We start from the raw sequence: 22688 nt of genomic DNA, 5'->3' as shown, positions 1-22688 counted from the left end.
ATTGAGGTTGTTCTGTGTACAAAAGGGGGTGCAACACAATATTAGGAAGGTGTTCCTAATGTTTTGTACACTACATTGCTCCCTCTCAAGGACCACAGGTTCACGACACGATTATCATGCATTCATACCTTCACCGCGAAGATAAAACCTAATAAAAAGGGACAACAAACACGTCAGCATGCCCTAAAAGTCTTCCACCAACCCTGTATGGAAAGGTTGGTCACTGAACCACCCCTGTGGATCCACCAGAGACTAGAGAGTTGTTCTGAGAGACAGCATGAAGGGCAATGACCATGGGGCATTATGGGAACACACAGGGGGTAGATGAGGGTTGGGGTAGGGGGTCAACAGCGTGGAGGGGTGAAATATATTATAATAAGAAAAAGAATCTCAGACTCAGCGACTTGTCTCTGGGGCATCCCCCACCTTGCCATGTCCCAGGACCTTGGGCTGGGCTGTGGGCTGGTGAGTGTGCGGGTTCTAATTTATTGGCTTAGTGATTTGCTGAGTGTGTCAGAGACTTCATGCGGCTCAGAGCGCTAGTGTGGAACATCCGGGCCTTGCTTCATTAGCTAGTCATGCCCTTAGCGCTGACATTTTCAAACTTGTTACACATCTTTCTAATTGGTGTGAAAAATTGGCCACAGCTACAAACATTAATGGCTGCATGGTAAATCTGGCTTTGACACCAAGTTCTGTGCCACTTGGAATGTAATTTTCCTCTCCTGCTGTTAATATGCAGCAATATTTTTACACAGACATGCTTTTGTCTTAGCTGAATTGTAGTGGTAAAACTACAAGAAACAATATTATCCATTACAATATTTCTGTAAGCTAAATGTAAAGAGTTAAGAAAGACAGTATTCTGAATTGTATACTTTACATCTGGTGCACTGTAATTCATATGCTGTTTTGTTATTGAAATTATTCTAATCAAATACTGAATAAGAATGATGGCATTTATTGCTGAGTATTCTACCCAATCATATTCACTTCGAATACAGCCCTTCAAATACAGCATTTAAAAGTGAGTTCCAGTTAGTACCTTACAACAATAAATCCATCTTTAAAAGAAAACAAACAGTTTATGCAAAGCTACAGCAAATCTAGACATGAATTACATTGTCATTGTAAACTTCATTACAGCTTCATTACATTCATTCTTTGATCTGTTTGGGAACATTTTAAAGCAGACACTTCTTTTGGTCATATAGGTGAAAATGGATCATGAACAAGACGCATAACATGACATCATAATGTCAGTAACAGTGCATTCTTCACCCACTCATTGTAACATCAATACAGGCAGAAGAGTAAAATGTTCATGACGCCCACAAGGCTGAAATATTATCCTCATTATGGGTGTGACAAACCTCTCAACTGCAAATGTTTGTTCACAGTTTCATTATTGATATCAAGTATGTATTTAACGGTCATAATTCACAGAGTAACACTCGATGTAACTTTACATAGATTTATTAGGTGTTCTTTGTTTAGAATGAATTACTAGAGCCTGGAGTTGTCCCTGACCACGAGAAACTGGATACTAGCTGGGACTGCTCAGGGGAGTGGCACACCTGGCTGCTCAAATAAATAATGTTCCAGAAAGGATTACACTGCTATTTGATCTCATACAGTCAGAAGTAGTTCTCTCCAAACAGCCTTTGTCAGCATGGTGAAACAGCTACAGGCGTGTACTCCACCAAGGTTAGGAGTAGAGTTAACACATTAACAGGAACCAACATAAACAACAGAATAAAATAGGATGTGTGTGTATGTGTGGGTGGAGGGGATATGAGATAGGCCTATACATTGATGTACTGAAATCAATATAGTGTGCTTGTAAACACTGGTGTGATGGATAGCGTGTTTTAGTCTCCCTGGGTGTCTTGGTCCTTCGTAGACTCAGGCTCTTCTGCTCTTTCCTCAGAGGAAGCCTCTCCCCTCTCACACAGCCACATACCCTGCTCCTGGTCCTGCCTCTCACAGCCCTCCTTCACCTCTCCCTCCTCCTGCCTCCTCTCCCGCTCCAGCATCCTGTAGTTGTAGACGTTCATAACAAAAAGGAAGAGTCCTGCGAACACCATCACCGCTCCACACATGAGGTACAGGTACTTGTAGTCACCAAAGGTGTCCACCAAGGCTCCTGCAGGGGAGCAGAAATGTTACGGAAGGTTAAACAAAGTCTCTGTTCCCTTTTTCCGATCAAAAGTTCAGTTATAGAAAGTATAGTTAGACAAGATCGCCACAAAAATCCCCCCTGCTTATAGTATCTTTCCATCAACAGGTTGTTATGGGTTTAGGGAAGCCTTTCCCCATCTCGCTCCACGAGGTGAATCAGGAGGTGTAACATGGGTATGGTTTAATGTGCTTTTCAAACTCTGTTCTGTAGAGAAGAAGATAGGACGATCCTACTGGAGACATGCAGGAAATAACATGGAGCCATTACACCTGGCCACGCTCCACACTGCTCTCTGGGAAGGCAATTTTGTCTGCTGCACAAGAACGAATCAGGAGTGTGGCCATGCCCATTCTGAAAACGATCAAAAACTAGCTCGCTTCAGAGGAAAAAAAGTGACAAACGTAGTTTATATCAGATTGGAACCATAAGCTTTTTGAGCCTCCATCCTCCCCTGGATCGTTCTGCAGTCCTCCCCATCTCACTCAGCCTCCACAGTGTGTATCTAATTATCTGTCTGTCCACCCCTCCGTCTGTGTATACTGTATAACACTCTGCAGGGTTATGCATGTCAGCTGTTTGTCGGATCTGCTAAATTGACTAATGAAGGTGAAGATCATCTGTGACAACGGTGTACTATCCCAAGCTGTACTACCCCAAGCTGTACTATCCCAAGCTGTACTATCCCAAGCTGTACTATCCCAAGCTGTACTATCCCATGCTGTACTATCCCAAGCTGTACTATCCCAAGCTGTACTATCCCAAGCTGTACTATCGTAAGCTGTACTATCCCAAGCTGTACTACCCCAAGCTGTACTATCCCAATCTGTACTATCCCAATCTGTACTAACCCAAGCTGTACTATCCCAAGCTGTACTATCCCAAGCTGTACTATCCCAAGCTATTGTATGGGGAGTTTACAGTCATTAACTAATTCAATCACAAAGAATACATTTAGAAAGTTTTTACAGCTGAGCACCACAACATGATTTACCCACATACTTTTTATGCATCTTATCTAACTTCCATGTGTTTGTGCAAGGAGACATTGCATTTGATTGCCCTCTGCATTTCAAACTTTTATAAGAGTATTTACCTGTAATGGACTGATGTCCAGAAAACTTCAGTTACTAATGGTCAATTACTGAGTCTGACATAATCAACAACACTAAACACCCACTATACATAAACACAAAGTTGGATTGTTAAATGGAGGGGCAGTTTTCAGGTTAGGTAAACCAATTAAAAGACTGTTCTTAATGAGTAAATTTTCAATGAAGCTGATATGGATGGGGCCATTCATTTATCTCTCTCTCTCGTGTGTGTGTGTGTGTGTGTGTGTGTGTGTGTGTGTGTGTGTGTGTGTGTGTGTGTGTGTGTGTGTGTGTGTGTGTGAGGTGGGGGGTCACTTTGCCCATGGTCCAGTATAAATCAGCATCAGGGCCATGGTCTGATTGAGGGTGTTCTGTCCTGTGGGCATATGCAGATAACCGTCACCCTAATTAAGGCAGCCCTTGATTGGCTGAACGGTAATTAAGTCCATCTGGCATAGTCACCTCTTTTCTAAATGCATATTCATGGCTTCATTATGGCCAAGTTACGGGAGTCCGATGAGTGAAGTGAAGTCTGAACTGAGATTCCATTAAACACAGAAAGCAAAAGGATAATTACACCAATTACATCACTTCCTCCTAATTAGGCTGACCCCCAGGTTAGGACAGAGGCACGGCGCAGCACGACGAGGCTGGCCGTAACGAGGAGACTTGTAATGGGAAACGTAAAGACTCTGCCCTCTGGAGAAGAATGCTCAACGTGCAGAGAGATGCATTTACCTCCATTAAAAGAGCACCTCAGAACGGGGTCGCACAAAACAACCAGGAGGGCTATACATTTACACCTCCTTAAAACTCTGCAGATGAGAGAGATATTAGGAATGACAACAAATGGGATCCTACTTTTACCTGCCAGACAAGACCATAGGATCTCTATGGATGTCACTACTTCCGCCGAAGTTGGTGCCTCTCCTCGTTCGGGTGGCGTTCGGCGGTCGACATCACCAGCTTTCTAGCTGCCACTGATCTACGTTTCTTTTTCCATTTGTTTTGTCTTGATTGTACACACCTGATTCCCATTACGTTAGAATTTAATCCCTATTTAACCCTCTGGTTCCCACATGGTTTTGTGCGTGTTTGTTTGTTGTTAAGTGTTCTAGACTTCTGTGCGCTGGTGTGTTTTTCCCTGCGTGGAAATTATTGTTGTTTCTTTGAGTAAAGTACGTCTTTTACTCAGTTCTGTGTCCTGCGCCTGACTCCATCCTACCGCTGCACACTGACACCTGGCAATGGGCTAGGCAGAACACCAGTTTGTCTGGGGAAGAGAAGCGTGTTCTACCATTTCAGAGACTGAAATGAGAGGGACTCCATGAGGAGAACATTTGTATTATGTCAGATGAAGCCCACAGGTGGTTCAAAGACCATAAGCAAGTTCACTTCCATGGAAATGTGTTATTTAACAGTTTGGGCTGAGCAAAGAATGTTAACATTGTTAGTTCTTTCTGTGCTAAACATCAACGTTGACTGTAGAAGATCACGTTTTGAAAAGTTGTTCTATCCCTGGCAATTTCAGGGAAATAAGGGGGAGAACTATCCCTTTTTGATAACACACAAAAAAAGCATGAAAGCAAATGGTCCTGTCAGAATAACCTTACACAATGATTCCTAATCAGTAGTAAGCTATTATGTGGAAATGCCTCCTCTGAAACCTTAGAACCAGAGAGAGATCTATGACATTGTTTTAATAGTAAAGTGTACTAGATTGTGCTTGCTAATTAGGATTTGGGGTTAGAGTCAATCGCTTACAGTGCATTTTTAATTTTCCATGACCGTATCGTCAGCTAATCAAATTAAGTTGGGAACACTGCAATGGTCAAAGGTTTCTGTAACTCCAATAACTAACTCTCCAAGCTTCTGTTTGCAGCCAGTGATAGTAGAGGTCTAATGGCCTTGTACTCTAGGCCGAGGGGACCTGGTAAAGAGAGAAGGGAAAATAGACAGCGAAAGAGTCGCAGAGAGACCGTCATTACCCTTACGGCTTCTTAGCTCCGAAAAATGTTCCATAATTTGCGTGGAGGATGAATCCTCTAGCGGGCGTGCCCTGAAAGCCGGAGCAGCCCGGCTTATTTACAGCAGTAAATAACCGTGACCAATTACTGCTTTTCTCTAGGAGGGCCGTGTGCTCCAGGCCGCCCTGCTCACCGATGATAATCCAATTCTACTGGAATGTCTTACAATAATGACACCCTGGAAAGAAGTTGGGCTCCACTCCACCACCATACAGCATGCAGCATACGGCCGTGACAGAGGAACAGAGTGAGAAAGAGAGCAACAACCAACTAGCTGCCTTTTCTGCTTCAAATAAATTCTTTTTTTTTTACCCAACGTCTTCTAAAGTAGGACTTCACCTTCTCTCAAGTGCATGTGTAATGCTGGGATAGTACTGACAGCCATGTACTCAATGACAATGGAGAGGTGATCTTAGAGGAACTGGAGGGAAAATGGTGACTAGTTAAATAGTGCTTGTCCTTTTGTCAATAGGTTCTGTTGGCTAAAGCTGTTAGCTGTCTATGAGCTGTATGTGTATTGACTTTGGAGAAGGAGGGGGACTGTGGGCTGTGTTCAGTGTGTAGGCTTACCTCCTATAGGTGGTCCCAGGAGCACGGGGCCGCACTCTATGATGGTGGCCAGTCCCACTGCACTGGAGAACCGCTGAGGCCCCACCAGGTCCATGAGTGTCTCAAACAGCAGGGCACACACCATGCCAAACGCTATGCCAAAGAACACCGAGTAGGCCGCCAGCCCCCAGTACCCGCTGGCCAAGGGGCACAACAGGTGGCACATACCATTATAAATGATGGCAAAGCTGAAGAAGTACTGGATCCTGGGCCTGATCCACTTAGTGTTAGCTATCAGCCCAGTCCCCGGCCTGGCAAACATGTCCACGAAGCCCATGATGGAGAGGAGGAAGGCGGAGGAGTACTCATCAAAGCCATGGCTCCGGGCGTACGGGGCTAGGAACACTACAGGGGCGAAGAAACCAAAGAACATCATTGTGTTCCCTAAGATGTAGATCAGAAAGCCCCTGTGCTTGAAGAGTGAGAGGTCCAGAAACTTGTTGAAGTTTTCCATACAGCCTTTCTCAAGCTGTGTGTTGTGTCCATTCACCTGGGCCTCAGACTGGTCCGTGGGAGGTTTCTTCAGGAATCCGTTTGTCTGCTTGAGTTGGCCTCCAGTTGGCTTTGGACAAATGGGCCTCATGAGAGAGCCGGCAACACAGCAGTTGAGCAGCAGAGCTCCCAGGATGAAGAAACTGCCCCTCCAGCCAAAGTGGTTAAACAGGAACTGGTTGAGAGGTGCTAAGGTACAGAGGAAGACTGGACTTCCTGCCATGGCCAGCCCATTGGCTAATGGCCTCTTGACCTGGAAGTACTTCCCAATAATGGTGAGGGACGGCTGGAGGTTAAAGGAGAGTCCAAACCCTGCAGAAAATACAAGAGAGGAGAGTAGTTACGTTCACATGTCACATTTTCAGAGGATACAATTTAAAACGACTGGTACTACAGGATTAAATTAAGACCATTCTACTTTGTGCACATTAAGGTTCCATCTCATTTCACATTGCCAACTAAAATCTCATTTAAGGAAGCTGGAACATTTTCTGAATTTTTTTCTACATTTTAATGGCAAATTAGAGACTCCAGGTAATTCATTCACTACCACCTCCTTTCCCCAAAATCCAATTTAGTAACATTTCAGCCTGTAAATGAGCATCTTATTCTCTAAATGAGTCTCCACTTTAAGATGAAGAGCTCCAGGTAGCAACCTCGACTGAACCATTCCATCATTCTAACGACTGCTAAATGTCTGCTGCTCACAATCCCCCACTGAACAATGCCCACTGAGCTACACAACTTCCAAAGCCTTATTTTAGTTCACAGATATAAATAGTTCTCAGTATGCATTCTTCCTTGATTGAAAAGTACATGCTAACACAAGACTTCATGCAAGGTAGATATCCCAGCTCCACAGGGGATTTTGATTAGTTTTCATCTTCATTGTTTTAAGAGTTTTGGTCAACAATTATCTCTGTTTCAACTTGATTGAATTGGGATGCTCTTTAAAGTACAATGATTAGAAATAAATACTCCTTGTATTTGTTATTTGTCTCTTTGAGATGGTACAGAGGGAGAAAATCTCTTCAACTTAACTGGCTGTTGCATACAGAAATAATATATAATTGACATAAGTATTCACACCCCTGAGTCAAAACATGTTAGAATCACCATTGACAGCAATTACAGCTGTGAGTATTTCTGTGTAAGAACTTTGCACACCTGGATTGTACAATATTTTTATCTTTAAGCTCTGTCAAGTTGGTTATTGATCATTGCTAGACATACATTTTCCAGTCTTGCCATAGATTTTTAAGCAGATTTAAGTAAAAACTGTAACTAGGCCACTCAGGAACATTCAATAGTGATATTTTATATATGAATGCTTCTGCTCAGTGTTTGAGATCAATTGACACCCTTTATGATGGAGCATTGAGATGTATTTTAAAACTGCAAAACCCCTTATGCACCACTGCACCTTATATACCAGGGTTGGCTGGCATTCTCTAGTCACTCCCTTATATACCAGGGTTGGCTGGCATTCTCTAGTCACTCCCTTATATACCAGGGTTGGCTGGCATTCTCTAGTCACTCCCTTATATACCAGGGTTGGCTGGCATTCTCTAGTCACTCCCTTATATACCAGGGTTGGCTGGCATTCTCTAGTCACTCCCTTATATACCAGGGTTGGCTGGCATTCTCTAGTCACTCCCTTATATACCAGGGTTGGCTGGCATTCTCTAGTCACTCCCTTATATACCAGGGTTGGCTGGCATTCTCTAGTCACTCCCTTATATACCAGGGTTGGCTGGCATTCTCTAGTCACTCCCTTATATACCCGAGTTGGCTGGCATTCTCTAGTCACTCCCTTATATACCAGGGTTGGCTGGCATTCTCTAGTCACTCCCTTATATACCCGAGTTGGCTGGCATTCTCTAGTCACTCCCTTATATACCAGGGTTGGCTGATCTTCTCTAGTCACTCCCTTATATACCAGGGTTGGCTGGCATTCTCTAGTCACTCCCTTATATACCAGGGTTGGCTGATCTTCTCTAGTCACTCCCTTATATACCAGGGTTGGCTGATCTTCTCTAGTCACTCCCTTATATACCAGGGTTGGCTGATCTTCTCTAGTCACTCCCTTATATACCAGGGTTGGCTGGCATTCTCTAGTCACTCCCTTATATACCAGGGTTGGCTGGCATTCTCTAGTCACTCCCTTATATACCAGGGTTGGCTGGCATTCTCTAGTCACTCCCTTATATACCAGGGTTGGCTGGCATTCTCTAGTCACTCCCTTATATACCAGGGTTGGCTGATCTTCTCTAGTCACTCCCTTATATACCAGAGTTGGCTGGCATTCTCTAGTCACTCCCTTATATACCAGGGTTGGCTGGCATTCTCTAGTCACTCCCTTATATACCCGAGTTGGCTGGCATTCTCTAGTCTCTCCCTTATATACCAGGGTTGGCTGATCTTCTCTAGTCACTCCCTTATATACCAGGGTTGGCTGGCATTCTCTAGTCACTCCCTTATATACCAGGGTTGGCTGGCATTCTCTAGTCACTCCCTTATATACCAGGGTTGGCTGATCTTCTCTAGTCACTCCCTTATATACCAGGGTTGGCTGATCTTCTCTAGTCACTCCCTTATATACCAGGGTTGGCTGGCATTCTCTAGTCACTCCCTTATATACCAGAGTTGGCTGGCATTCTCTAGTCACTCCCTTATATACCCGAGTTGGCTGGCATTCTCTAGTCACTCCCTTATATACCAGGGTTGGCTGGCATTCTCTAGTCACTCCCTTATATACCAGGGTTGGCTGGCATTCTCTAGTCACTCCCTTATATACCAGGGTTGGCTGGCATTCTCTAGTCACTCCCTTATATACCAGGGTTGGCTGGCATTCTCTAGTCACTCCCTTATATACCCGAGTTGGCTGGCATTCTCTAGTCACTCCCTTATATACCAGGGTTGGCTGGCATTCTCTAGTCACTCCCTTATATACCCGAGTTGGCTGGCATTCTCTAGTCACTCCCTTATATACCAGGGTTGGCTGATCTTCTCTAGTCACTCCCTTATATACCAGGGTTGGCTGGCATTCTCTAGTCACTCCCTTATATACCAGGGTTGGCTGGCATTCTCTAGTCACTCCCTTATATACCAGGGTTGGCTGGCATTCTCTAGTCACTCCCTTATATACCAGGGTTGGCTGGCATTCTCTAGTCACTCCCTTATATACCAGGGTTGGCTGATCTTCTCTAGTCACTCCCTTATATACCAGGGTTGGCTGGCATTCTCTAGTCACTCCCTTATATACAGGGGTTGGCTGATCTTCTCTAGTCACTCGTAGGCTCAGTCACTGGTATACCTTTATTTACAAAGCCATTTTGGGTTTATTACCATTTTATTTGGGCATTTTTATTCTTCAGAAATGAGGTGGGTACTCTCTTCGTTCGCAAGACTTTATCCTGCTAACTGTTCCAAATGTCCAAACTGAATTTGGTAAAAGGGCTTTTATGGAACTCCTTACAAAATAGTTTTAAACTTGACTGTGAATGTTTTTAATTTGCTGTTTTATGATTTCATTACACTCCTGTGACTTCTATGGTTTTTACTAGATTGCGTGTAGTTTTTCATGTTGTCAGTCTGTAATGGTGTAATGACTTGGTGCTGCCTATCTTGGCCAGGACCAGGTTCTCAATGAGCCCTTCCTGGTTAAATTAAGGTAAAAAAATATATTATTATAATAATAATAATCTTGGTAAGCAACTCCAGTGTATATTTGGTCTTGTGTTTTAGGTTATTGTCCTGCTGAAAGGTGAATGTCTCCCAGTGTCTGTTGGAAAGCAGACTGAACCAGGATTTCCTCTAGGATCTTGCCAGTGCTAAGCTCTATTTACTTTTTCTTGTATCCTAAAAAAACTCCCTAGTCCTTGCTGATGACAAGCATACCCATAACATGATGTAGCCACCACCATACTTTAAAATATGAAGAGTGGTACTCAGTGAAGTGTTGGATTTGCCCCAAACACAACACTTTGTATTCTGGACAAAAAGTACATTTCTTTGCCACATTTTTTGCAGTTTTACTTTAGTGCCTTATTGCAAAGAAGAAGGATGTTTTGGAATATTTGAATTCTGTGCAGGATTCCTTCTGTTCACTGTCATTTAGTTTAGTATTCTTGAGTAACTACAGTGATCCCGTGGTGAAATGCCTGAAGAGGTTTCGTTCTTCTCCGGCAACTGATTTAGGAAGGACGCCTGTATCTTTGTAGTGACTGGGTGTATTGATTCACCATCCAAAGTGTAATGAATAACTTCACTTTGTATGTGTGGGGTACAGAGATGAGGTAGTCCTTCAAAAATCATGTTAAACACTATTATTGCACACAGAGTTACTCCATGCAACTTATTTTGTGACTTGTTAAGCAAATGTTTACTCATGAACTTATTTAGGCTGCCATAACAAAGGGGTTGAATACTTATTGCCTGAAGACACAATTGAATTTTTGAAATTTGTAAACATTTCTAAAAACATAATTCCACTTTAACATTATGGGGTATTGTGTGTACGCTGTAACACAACAATATTTTGAAAAAGTTAATGGGGTGTAAATACTTTCTGAAGGCATTGTACGTGTATGTGAGAGAGGGATGTGTGTCTTAGCCTGGTGTGTCTCAGTGGGCCAGGGCAATGAGGAGAGGATAGAACACAACACAAATCCCTCCTCCCTCTATTAATCCTCCAGGCCTGCAGCTCAGTGGCTGGTTAATGAGTCTCGCTGGGTGGCGGTTGGCAGCCACTACCATGAGGGAGCCAGGACGGGAGCCTGTGGGAGAGAACAGGGGGCCCTGGTAAACCGTGCTCTCCTGGAACCAGAATGGCACCATTCTAATTACACCTGCGCTGCCCCCCCCCCCCGTCCAGTGCACCGGCCACAACCCAGAGGCTGAGACTCCCCGGCCTGAACCCAGACAGACAGCACGCCAGCCCAGCCCAGCCAGGGAGACCAGGGCCACCCAGAGAGGATGTGTAGCCTCATAGGAACACCGCCAGGGCTGGTCTATCGGCAGGGTAAACAAGTCTAAGCCCGTGTCGAGACTGGTTCATTTACACAACACATCGTCCCAGATGTCTTTCCTGAACCCTTATATCTAACGGTGTGTTTTAGGTATAATTAATCAACTACATTATCTTCAATAGGACCAACAATTAGAATTATTTAGGTTCACACATTTAGAGCATACAGTAAACTTGTGAATTAGGCCTACAGAAATTATTATTAAATTCAGTTAAAAACAAGTGATTTTTGTTTCTGTTGAGTATGATTTGGCGCACACATAAACATAAAATCACAAAACAATCCACGTCAATCAAACGTATGAAATGAGTGGGTACCTCCAATGATTCCTACGCATATGTACAAATGCGTAATGGTATTGCCGAAAGAAGCAGTTACCATAGCAACGCCACACATCACTCCACCAGCTATGACCACAGGCCGGCTTCCATAGCGATTCACCAGAATACTGCTGATAGGTCCTGCAAAGGAAAAGAGTGAGAGAGTAGAGAGGAGAGAACGTGTCGGTCTTAGGTTCATACAGCATTGAGGTCATGGATAGGCAGTTGACAACCGACCGGTAGATCTCTACCAAAACCTAACCCTTCATCCCTATTCATTACCCCTAACGCACTGCCGGTCAAATATCCATATATAGTAACTCATGTCTAAACGGGCGTGAAGGGGTATCTGATGTTCTAAATAGTTATCTTATCTACATAAGCAAAGCAAGCCAGTGACTCATGAGCATTTCTCCTGACAATGTTCCTGCAAAAACAGCTAGTGTGAGTGATCAATCAGTAATTAAAGAGCCTTCTATATTCGGTCTCTCTTTATCCTTCATTCATAACCCTGCCACAGAGAACACGTAGAACAGTCCTTTAGCATCACACAACGCTAAATCATTCCCCGCAATTCATTAAATAAAATAAAAAAAGAGGGAGCATCAATCAAGAAAATATGTAGGCTGCCACGATTATTGAAATCTCAACAAGCTGCCTTTCTAGTCAGTGCTAGAATGACAATCTGCAAGGAGGGTGATAATTGAAAATTCCTAGTAAAAAAATAAGCGGATTAGTTTGGCAGACAGAGGCTATTTCAATCGCAAGTTTACGACTGATGATTAATCTGAATAAAATAATGGTGTTATTTTTACCACTCTGTATCCATTCTCCAAAATTGATTACGTGTTAAAAGAACACATTTAAAATAATTGTTGTTTACTTCCATAGCTCGTGATTTATGCAAACAAAAAAAAGATATATATATTTTATCACGTCTAGTATACAGTGCATTCGGAAAGTATTGAGACCCCTTGACCTTATGCACAGTTTGTAACGTTACAGCCTTATTCAAAAATGTATTAAATAGTTTTTTCCCCCTCATCAATCTACACACAATACCCAATAATGACAAAGCAAAACAGTTAGACAATTTTTAAAATTCATTACAAATAAAAAAACTTATATCACTTTTACATAAGTATTCAGACCCTTTACTCAGTACTTTGTTGAAGCACCTTTGGCAGTGATTACAGTTTTGAGTCTTCTTGGGTATGACTCTACAAGCTTGGCACATCTGTATTTGGGGAGTTTCTCCCATTCTTCTCTGCAGATCTTCAAGCTCTGGCAGGTTGGATTGGGAAAGTCGCTGCACAGCTATTTTCAGGTCTCTCCATAGATGTTCGATCTAGTTCAAGTCCGGGCTCTGGCTGGGCCACTCAAGGACATTCAAAGACTTGTCCCGAACCACTCCTGCATTGTCTTGGCTGTGTGCCTAGGGTCATTGTCCTGTTGGAAGGTGAACCTTCACCCCAGTCTAAGGTCCTGAGTGCTCTGGAGCAGGTATTCATCAAGGATCTCTCTGTACTTTGCTCCGTTCATCTTTCCCTCGATCCTGACTAGTCTACCAGTCCCAGCCGCAGAAAAAACATCCCCACAGCCTGATGCTGCCACCACCATGCTTCACTGTAGGGATGGTGCCAGGTTTCCTCCAGACGTGACGCTTGGAATTCAAGCCAAATTCAGACCAGATAATCTTGTTTCTCATGGTCTGAGAGTCCTTTAGGTGTATTTTGGCAAACTCCAAGCAGGCTTTCATGTGCCTTTTACCGAGGAGGGGCTTCAGTCTGGCCACTCTACCATAAAGACCTGATTGGTGGAGTGTTGCAGAGATGGTTGTCCTTCTGGAAGGTTCTCCCATCTCCACAGAGGAACTCTGGAGCTCTGTTAGAGTGACCATCGGGTTCTTGGTCACCTCCCTGACCAAGGCCCTTCTCCCCTGATTGCTCAGCTTGGCCAGGCGGCCAGCTCTAGGAAGTCTTGGTGGTTCACAACTTCTTCCATTTAAGAATGATGGAGGCCACTGTGTTCTTGGGGACCTTCAATGCTGTAGAAATGTTTTGGTACTGTTCCCCAGATCTGTGCCTTGACACAATCCTGTCTCGGAGCTCTACAGACAATTCCTTCGACCTCATGGCTTGGTTTTTGCTCTGACATGTACTGTCAACGGTGGGCACTTATATAGACAGGTGTGTGCCTTTTCATATCATGTCCAATCAATTGAATTTACCACAGTTGTAGAAACATCTCAAGGATGATCAATGGAAACAGGATGCACTGGAGCTCAATTTCGAGTGCCATAGCAAATGGTCTGAATACCTCTGTAAATAAGGTATGTTTTTTATTTTTAATAAAATTGCAAAAAATTCTAAAAAACTATTTTAGCTTTGTCATTATAGGGTATTGTGTGGAGATTGATGAGGGACATTTATTTTTAAATCCATTTCAGAATAAGGCTGTAACGTAACAAAATGTGGGAAAGGTCAAGGGGACTGAATACTTTCCAAATGCACTGTATATTCTGACAATGACCTTGGCGTAATACTTCATGTAAAAGCAGCTGTACGCTACACAGGTTCAAAGAATAAATCAAATTCTCATTTTATTTCCCTTTGTTTTTTAATCAAACCCTGCTTCTCATCCCCTCCCACAGGTCCAGCAGAAGTACACCATATCTAGTCTTTTTTCCCTATTTTCATTGTTGAAAAATGCAATGTTTAGTAGTGGCAGCATAGATATAAAAAAATACACTTGTGCATGTACCAATCTACAACAAAAAAAAGACATGTAATCTGAGCAGTGCCCTTGCTAGAACAGATTCATCCAGCCTAGCAAAACCCAGTGAGGATAGGGACTAGTGGTATGTATTGCATAGATCACATCCTCCCAGTTCCTGTGTTACTTTGGGGTTACATCCCAGACATCACAATTTTCTCTCCCATTATAACTTTATCACTCTGGCTCCCTAAGTCATAGGTTCCCTGAAATGCTGTCCCGTTTGTCCCATAGGGACTTGGTGCAAGGCCCAAATGTGCTGAACCCATGACTGATATATTCTCCTTGTCTTTTTTCAACTGGGTGACATTGCAAAAGCTGAGCCAAGGACAATATGATAAAGCCATGTGCCTCCGCCATTGAGAACAGGAATACTTCACAGGATTCTCTGTGCTGGTGACTGCAGGTGAGTCAGGCGCCCTGTCATCTTTTAACCTTGCAGCCACTGATTGATTTATCTCAAACTTCAATTGGATCATTCTATTATAATATCTCAGTGTCATCTAATGAGTCATGTAAGGTGCCTTATCGTTAATAAATTCAGGCCCAGGCGTTGAGTAACAACAGTGATTTCTAAGACGGTAGTTTTTTCTTATTGTGACATGGAACACTCATGTTGGTCATTCATCACACCAGGTCCCATCAAGGCTTGCGGCACAGACTGACAATTGTGAGTATAAATGCTGATGCAAACAGAGCAAGGGTAAACAAAACAAAAAACAACGTTTTCAACTGACAGACAGTCTATATACTTGTGCCCTGGATCAACACTCATGATGGCCAACTGAACATGCCCCAGGGTGAATCCCCCGCCGCCTCACGGCCCCATTCATAAGTGAAAGAGTGGCTTTGTTTAAATACCCAAATTCGTGTCAGGTGTAAAATCACATGAATAACCTATGCCAAACCCTTCCATATAAAGCCTAACATTAGGCAGCAAGATGTAGCCACTGGTCAACGAGTTTCTTTAATTCAATATATTTACGGGTTTCCAAAATGAGAGGTTGCTTTGTCAAAGCTCATTAGAGTAAAGGAAGACAGCAAGCTTCTTATTCTATGCTTACTCTATCAGCATGATAAAGTCGGTTGCAATTGATGGCTTTCATCTCAAATAGCCTACTACTACATTTTCTTCAACTAGTAGACTTACTAAATTTGTATGTATGTATGTATATATATATATATATATATATATATATATATATATATATACACACACACATATACAAATTTAGTAAGTCTACTAGTTGAAGAAAATGTAGTAGTAGGCTATATATATAATGTATTTCACCTTTATTTAACCAGGTAAGCTAGTTGAGAACAAGTTCTCATTTGCAACTGCGACCTGGCCAAGATAAAGCATAGCAATTTGACACATACAACACAGTTACACATGGAATAAACAAAACATACAGTCAATAATACAGTAGAACAAAAGAAAACAAAAAGTCTATATACAGTGAGTGCAAATGAGGTAGGTAAGTTAAGGCAATAAATAGGCCATGGTGGTGAAGTAATTACAATATAGCAATTAAAACACAAATGGTAGATGTGCAGAAGATGAATGTGCAAGTAGAGATACTGGGATGCAAAGGATCAAGATAAATAAATACAGTATGGGGATGAGGTAGGTAGATAGATGGGCTATGTACAGGTGCAGTGATCTGTGAGCTGCTCTGACTGCTGGTGCTTAAAGCTAGTGAGGGAGACATGAGTCTCCAGCTTCAGAGATTTTTGCAGTTCGTTCCAGTCATTGGCAGCAGAGAACTGGAAGGAAAGACGACCAAAGGAGGAATTGGCTTTGGGGGTGACCAGTGAGATATACCTGCTGGAGCGCGTGCTACGAGTGGGTGCTGCTATGGTGACCAGTGAGCTGAGATAAGGTGAAGCTTTACCTAGCAGAGACTTGTAGATGACCTGTAGTCAGTGGGTTTGGCGACGAGTATGAAGCGAGGGCCAACCAACGAGAACGTACAGGTCGCAATGGTGGGTAGTGTATGGGGCTTTGGTGACAAAACGGATGGCACTGTGATAGACTGCATCCAGTTTGTTGAGTAGAGTGTTGGAGGCTATTTTATAGATGACATCACCGAAGTTGAGGATCGGTAGGATGGTCAGTTTTACGAGGGTATGTTTGGCAGCATGAGTGAAGGATGCTTTGTTGCGAAATAGGAAGCCGATTCTAGGTTTAATTATGGATTGGAGATGCTTAATGTGAGTCTGGAAGGAGAGCTTACAGTCTAACCAGACACCCAGGTATTTGTAGTTGTCCACATATTCTAAGTCAGAGCCGTCCAGAGTAGTGATGCTGGATGGGCGAGCAGGTGCGGGCAGTGATCGATTGAATAGCATGCATTTAGTTTTACTTGCGTTTAAGAGCAGTTGGAGGCCACGGAAGGAGAGTTGTATGGCATTGAAGCTCGGCTGGAGGTTAGTTAACACAGTGTCCAAAGAGGGGCCGAAGTATACAGAATGGTGACTAAATAAACTACAAACATACAGTGGGGAGAACAAGAAACTTAAAAATCATACAATGTGATTTTCTGGATTTTTGTTTTAGATTCCGTCTCTCACAGTTGAAGTGTACCAATGATAAAAATTACAGACCTCTACATGCTTTGTAAGTAGGAAAACCTGCAAAATCGGCAGTGTATCAAATACTTGTTCTCCCCACTGTATGTATTATTCAGGGATAATAACATCTAATTTTAGAGAAGTCTGATGACTGCAAAAAGACTTCACTTCTTAGGCTGTCATAGTCATTTGAACACAGTAGTACTCATTCTTCTTGATTAGTTCCAGCTACTACACTCAGTCCTCACATGCAAGATACAGGCCACCAATTTGGGGATGAAAAAAACAAGCAACTGCAAAGCTCCATACAAGACATGCATCCCTTAATACAATCTGTGCATTGTGGTCCTCATGTGACTTGATGCTGGCTCAAAGCTGCTTGATTACATGCATGCCTACTCACCACCGGCATACATGGCTGCCAGCATAATGGAGGAGATCCATGCTATCTGGCTGTAGGAGGCACCGAAGATCAGCTGGATGTCTTTGAAGAAGACTGTGAGGGCTTTGGGGAAGGCATACGAGAAGCCAATGGAGATGAAGGCCCCAAACACCACGACCCAGCCCCAGCCCCCGTCCGGAGGGATGTACCCCAGAGGAGATTCTGGTGCAGGGGACATGTTTCTGTCGATAGAGGAGAGGATGATGATGAAGTTCACACTCCGGGTCAAAGTGTTTCATGACAGCAAAAACATGATCTTGAATATACCTTTTTTAAATACACAGACAAATCACTACAGAGAGAAAAACAGTCAAATCATCACTTTATTTCCCCAAACCATAATTGTTTGACCCAGGTATTGTCTCTGTTTGGTATTTACACACATTTAAAGTGACAAGTTACTGCTGTCACAGAAAGGAGCATACAGGCCTAACCTCTTTCGTGATTTGATTAGTTTCAAGTCAGTCACGATTTCAACTTAATGCTGTTGAGTGTATGGGCAGTTTTCCTGTTATGTCATTAACTGAGACCTTCAAGAGCTATTTATAACCTGTCAGAAATGTCCAGTTGATCAACATATAAGCTAGGTAGGTGAGTTAGGCTAACATATTGAACTCTTGTAGGCTAGTTATCATGGCCTGATTACGTGCGTTGAGGCCTCAACCCCCAGGGAGGCCCCACTGACTTTTTTGAGACACTCAGCTATCATATAAACACATAAGACAGGTCATGAACTGCAGACAATTAGCTTTAAAACGTCAAAAGGTTCTCTATGCCCCATGGCAAAATTTGTAGAATTGCAAGAAATTAGCTTTAAAAAAAAATGTATCTGCCAAGAGAGGTGTGAACAGTTTGGGGTTTCATGGGTTGCGAGGTGGAGTGTTGTTACTACACAATTAAATGACAAATCCATCTGGACTTTTGCGTGACCGGACCTTCCCAAATAGTATTTGAGTAGCCATGGGCTATACAATAAAACCTTTGATGCATAGGCTCATGCTACACATATTTTTACTCCTTGTTCCAAATGAAAATGTTGAATAGAAATTGCACTTTTTTTCAGATTTTTCACATGAAAATATATGCCAAACAAAAACTATTGATTTCAAAGTTTAACAAACCATACATTTCTATGCTAAATGAATACTTAACAATTTACACGGAACATTTTACAAAAACACATTTACTCGAAGAACAGATGCAACGTTTAGTAACTGAATTTCTGTAAAATCTCCCTCAGTTATTTATGTGAACATGGTTTTAAAAAAACGATGGAAAATCTGCTCAGAATTAAGATTCAAATATGTCTGCAGAAAGAATGGGATGTCAGCTATTATAATGACACCTTGGGTTTAAGAACCTCTATTGTGGTTATGAACTACAGTAAGTGAAGTAGATTTATACCCAGTAACAGAACTGCAATAATGGCATTTCATCATTAGTCCCTGATCTGTGCTACACAGAAATGCATAATTATGGTTATAAAAAATAATACCTTTCATTTGTATAGCGCTACTGAATATATAAAGTACTGTGCTGAACCGTACTTGAAACCTTGTAACTTTACTGTACTCTCCCAATTTGTGACACATAGACGTATATGATTGGTTCAGATTTGGTCGGGGGGAGGGGGGAGACAGCGAGAGACAGAGAGAATGTTTACACACACACACCTTTAGTGGGGAGATAAAAATATTTTAGATGCTTCTGCAATTCGACTTTCCCAGCGTGGAAGTACTCGTTGACCAGTGGCTGCATCTTGCTGCCTAGGGTTAGGCTTTATACGGAAGTGTTTGAAATCGGTTATTCATGTTACACACATTATTTTGATTTGGTAGGAGAAAACGACAAGAATAGAACTCCAAAATGTAAACTGTGCCCAGGTGTGAAACACCTCTCCAATGCTAGAAACACAACTTCCAATCTCTTGAAGAACCTGCAAAGTCAACACACCAATACAAAACTTGAAGTGAAAGACCCTGCAAGACCTGACCAAGGCTGCTGAAGATGACTGTAGGCCTACCTCATCCAAACAATCAAGGTTTTATTTTAATCGTTCAGGAGGACAGGCAGCATGTTTGGGATGCTCTGGATCGACGTGTACGAAAGCGTGTTCCAGTTCTCTCCAATATCCAGCAACTTCACACCGCCATTGAAGAGGAGTGGGACAATATTTCACAGGCCACAATTAACAGCCTGATCAACTCTATGTGAAGGAGATGTGTCGCGCTGCATGAGGCAAATGGTGGTCACACCAAATACTGACTGGTTTTCTGATCCACTCCCCTAACTTTTTTTTTAAGGTATGTGTCACCAACAGATGCATATTTGTATTCCAAATAATGCAAAATCAATAGATTAAGGCCTAATTAATATTTTAATTGTTGCACACTTAGTGCGTGCTCAGCCTCCTGTACTCCCTGTTCACCCATGACTGCGTGGCCACGCACGCCTCCAACTCAATCGTCAAGTTTGCAGACGACAACAGTAGTAGGCCTGATTACCAACAACAACGAGACGGCCTACAGGGAGGAGGTGAGGGCCCTGTAAGTGTGGTGCCAGGAAAATAACCTCTCACTCAACGTCAACAAAACAAAGGAGCTGATCGTGGACTTCAGGAAACAGCAGAGGGAGCACCCCCCCATCCACATCGACAGGACCGCAGTGGAGAAGGTGGAAAGCTTCAAGTTCCTCTGTGTACACATCACTGAGAAACTGAAATGGTCCACCCACACAGACAGTGTGGTGAAGGCGGCGCAACAGCGCCTCTTCAACGTCAGGAGGCTGAAGAAATTTGGCTTGTCACCTAAAACACTCACAAACTTTTACAGATGCACAATCGAGAGCATCCTGTATCACCGCCTGGTACGGCAACTGCACCGCCCCCAACCGCAGGGCTCTCCAGAGGGTGGTGAGGTCTGCCCAACGCATCACTGGGGGCAAACTACCTCTCCTCCAGGACACCTACAGCACTAGATGTCACAGGAAGGCCAAAAAGATCATCAAGGACAACAACCACCCGAGCCACTGCCTGTTCACCCTGATATCATCCAGAAGGCGAGGTCAGTACAGGTGCATCAAAGCTGGGAACAAGAGGTAGAAGCTGTTTTTCAATCTCAAGACTATCAGACTGTTAAAGAGCCATCATTAGCACATTAGAGGCTGCTGCCCTATATACATAGACTTGAAATCACTGGCCACTTTAATAATGGAACACCAGTCACTTTAATAATGTTAACATATTTTGCATTACTCATCTCATATGTATATACTGTATTCTATTCCACTGTATCTTAGTCTATGCCGCTCTGACATTGCGCGTCCAAATATTTATAGATTCTTAATTCCATTCCTTCACTTTATATTTGTGTGTATTGTTGTGAAATTGTTTGATATTACTGCACTGTTGGAGCGAGAAACACAAGCATTTCACTACACCCACAATAATATCTGCTAAACGTGTATGTGACCAATTTGATATGAGGAGATGGGAAAGGCAGAACTTGCAGTGGATCAAGCATCACAAATTCAACCAAATTCTATTTTAGTTCCTGGCTACGCAGACGCCTGTTGACGCGTGTGAGCAGTGTGTGTGCAATAATTGAATAACATGTTTGTATACATTTATTTTGCAACGCTTGCGCACGCGGTCAGCATGTACGAGCCCTTTAACCTATTCCTAACATTTAGGATAGAAAATAGTTGAAAAATGTATATATGCCTTAAATTCTCAAAAATATAGACTTCTAGCTTTCATTTGAAACCACATTTAACATGCTCCTATGAACTTCACATGTTGGTGCTCATGGGTCCTTAAACATGGAAATGCCCATTAGTAAATAGACTTTCAATATCTGCTGTATTGTTGTAGATGGTGTAATTCCAATTGATTTGTTTATTCTGCTTGTTAGACTCAAACTCATAGGGTCCATGTTTTTATGTTGCTGTGTCAATCATTTCAACCTGGTCTCAAAGCATTTTGTATTATTCTGTACATACATCAGTGACTCTCCATTTAGTATAATGTTTCGTAAGGCATGTACACATTTGTAGATGTCCATCAGTCATTTCATATGATATGTTATGAATTACAATTGGTACAATATGTCACAATATGTCACGAATTTGCTAGGTGAACTTTAGCTGGTTGGCTAATGTTAGCTAAGCTAGGGTTTAGGGTGACATTTAGTAGTTAAGTTAAAGGGTGAAGTTAAGGGGAAGGGTTAGCTAACATAGTAAGTAGTTGAACATTTGCAAATTAGCTAAAATTGTCCGGGATGAGAAACGAAGTCACAACCTTTGGGTTGCTAGACGTTTGCCCTATTCACCCACACCAACCATCCTACGTGTGTTTTTGCCTTAAGTAACCATCTGTCCTATGTAACCATACCAAGCTCACTAATTTGAGTGCGCGAGATTTACGTTTACCATGTTATGTCTAGTCTGAGACCAGGCTGATCATGGCTAAGTTTTGTTTAAGTAATTCAAACTAGCCGTTGTACGATAGTTGCATCAAGACTACCTGATGAGACGCACAAAAGAACGTAAACTATACGTTTTAGCGGTTTGCTTGTGAAGCTGCATCACCTCGCCAGATCCTACATATGGAGTCAATTTAAAAATCCAAAGAACGTGTTTTCATTTTAAGGAGCTAGCATAATGACCACTTGCGATACACCCAACAAATTCAGGAAGCCTCAAATTTGGTTGGTACACGTGGATATCCGGCTCTTGAGTGCACACATACAACACAAGTTGAAGCGTTGAACATATTGGGTGCGAGACATAAATAAAACAATCTTACCTTGACCACGAAAATGCAAAGCCCAGCACTTAAACTCAGGACAACCCCGAAAGTTTCTGAAACAAATTGATAGTACTTTTCAGAAGCTTTTAGACACGTGTCGCCTCATTTCCCCCTGGTGGTTCATTGAATTCGAAGTCTTCTACCCAAAAGGCTATGAATTTGATTTACTAGGCAATCGATTCTGGTCGTTTTTAATATTTTATGCAAACCGACTGATGGTCCCATCTTTCACTACCCAGGTCACTAGAATGTCCCTACTCAGTGACGTCGTGTCAACGTGCTAGGTATATTTGTTACAAAAGTTAAAGTTAACTATTGAAAAGGTACCAAATTGTTTTG

The 22688-nt window shown here is 42.5% G+C and overlaps 1 protein-coding gene across 1 annotated transcript; it reads right to left on the bottom strand.

Moving 5' to 3' along the window:
* Positions 1-945: 945 nt before the first annotated feature.
* On the bottom strand, positions 946-22601 carry LOC115150776 (monocarboxylate transporter 2). The gene is made up of 5 exons (XM_029694444.1): positions 22347-22601; positions 17504-17724; positions 11749-11892; positions 5871-6713; positions 946-2146 (listed from the first exon to the last, which is right to left on the bottom strand). Exons 2-5 carry the CDS (start codon positions 17718-17720, stop codon positions 1872-1874), a joined length of 1479 nt encoding a protein of 492 aa, XP_029550304.1. The 5' UTR covers positions 17721-17724; positions 22347-22601; the 3' UTR covers positions 946-1871.
* Between the last annotated feature and the right edge of the window lie 87 nt (positions 22602-22688).

The sequence above is a fragment of the Salmo trutta genome, chromosome 16 (assembly GCF_901001165.1).
Source record: "Salmo trutta chromosome 16, fSalTru1.1, whole genome shotgun sequence".
NCBI classification, from domain to species: Eukaryota; Metazoa; Chordata; class Actinopteri; order Salmoniformes; family Salmonidae; genus Salmo; species Salmo trutta.
This window is presented reverse-complemented; position numbering and strand designations above follow the sequence as displayed.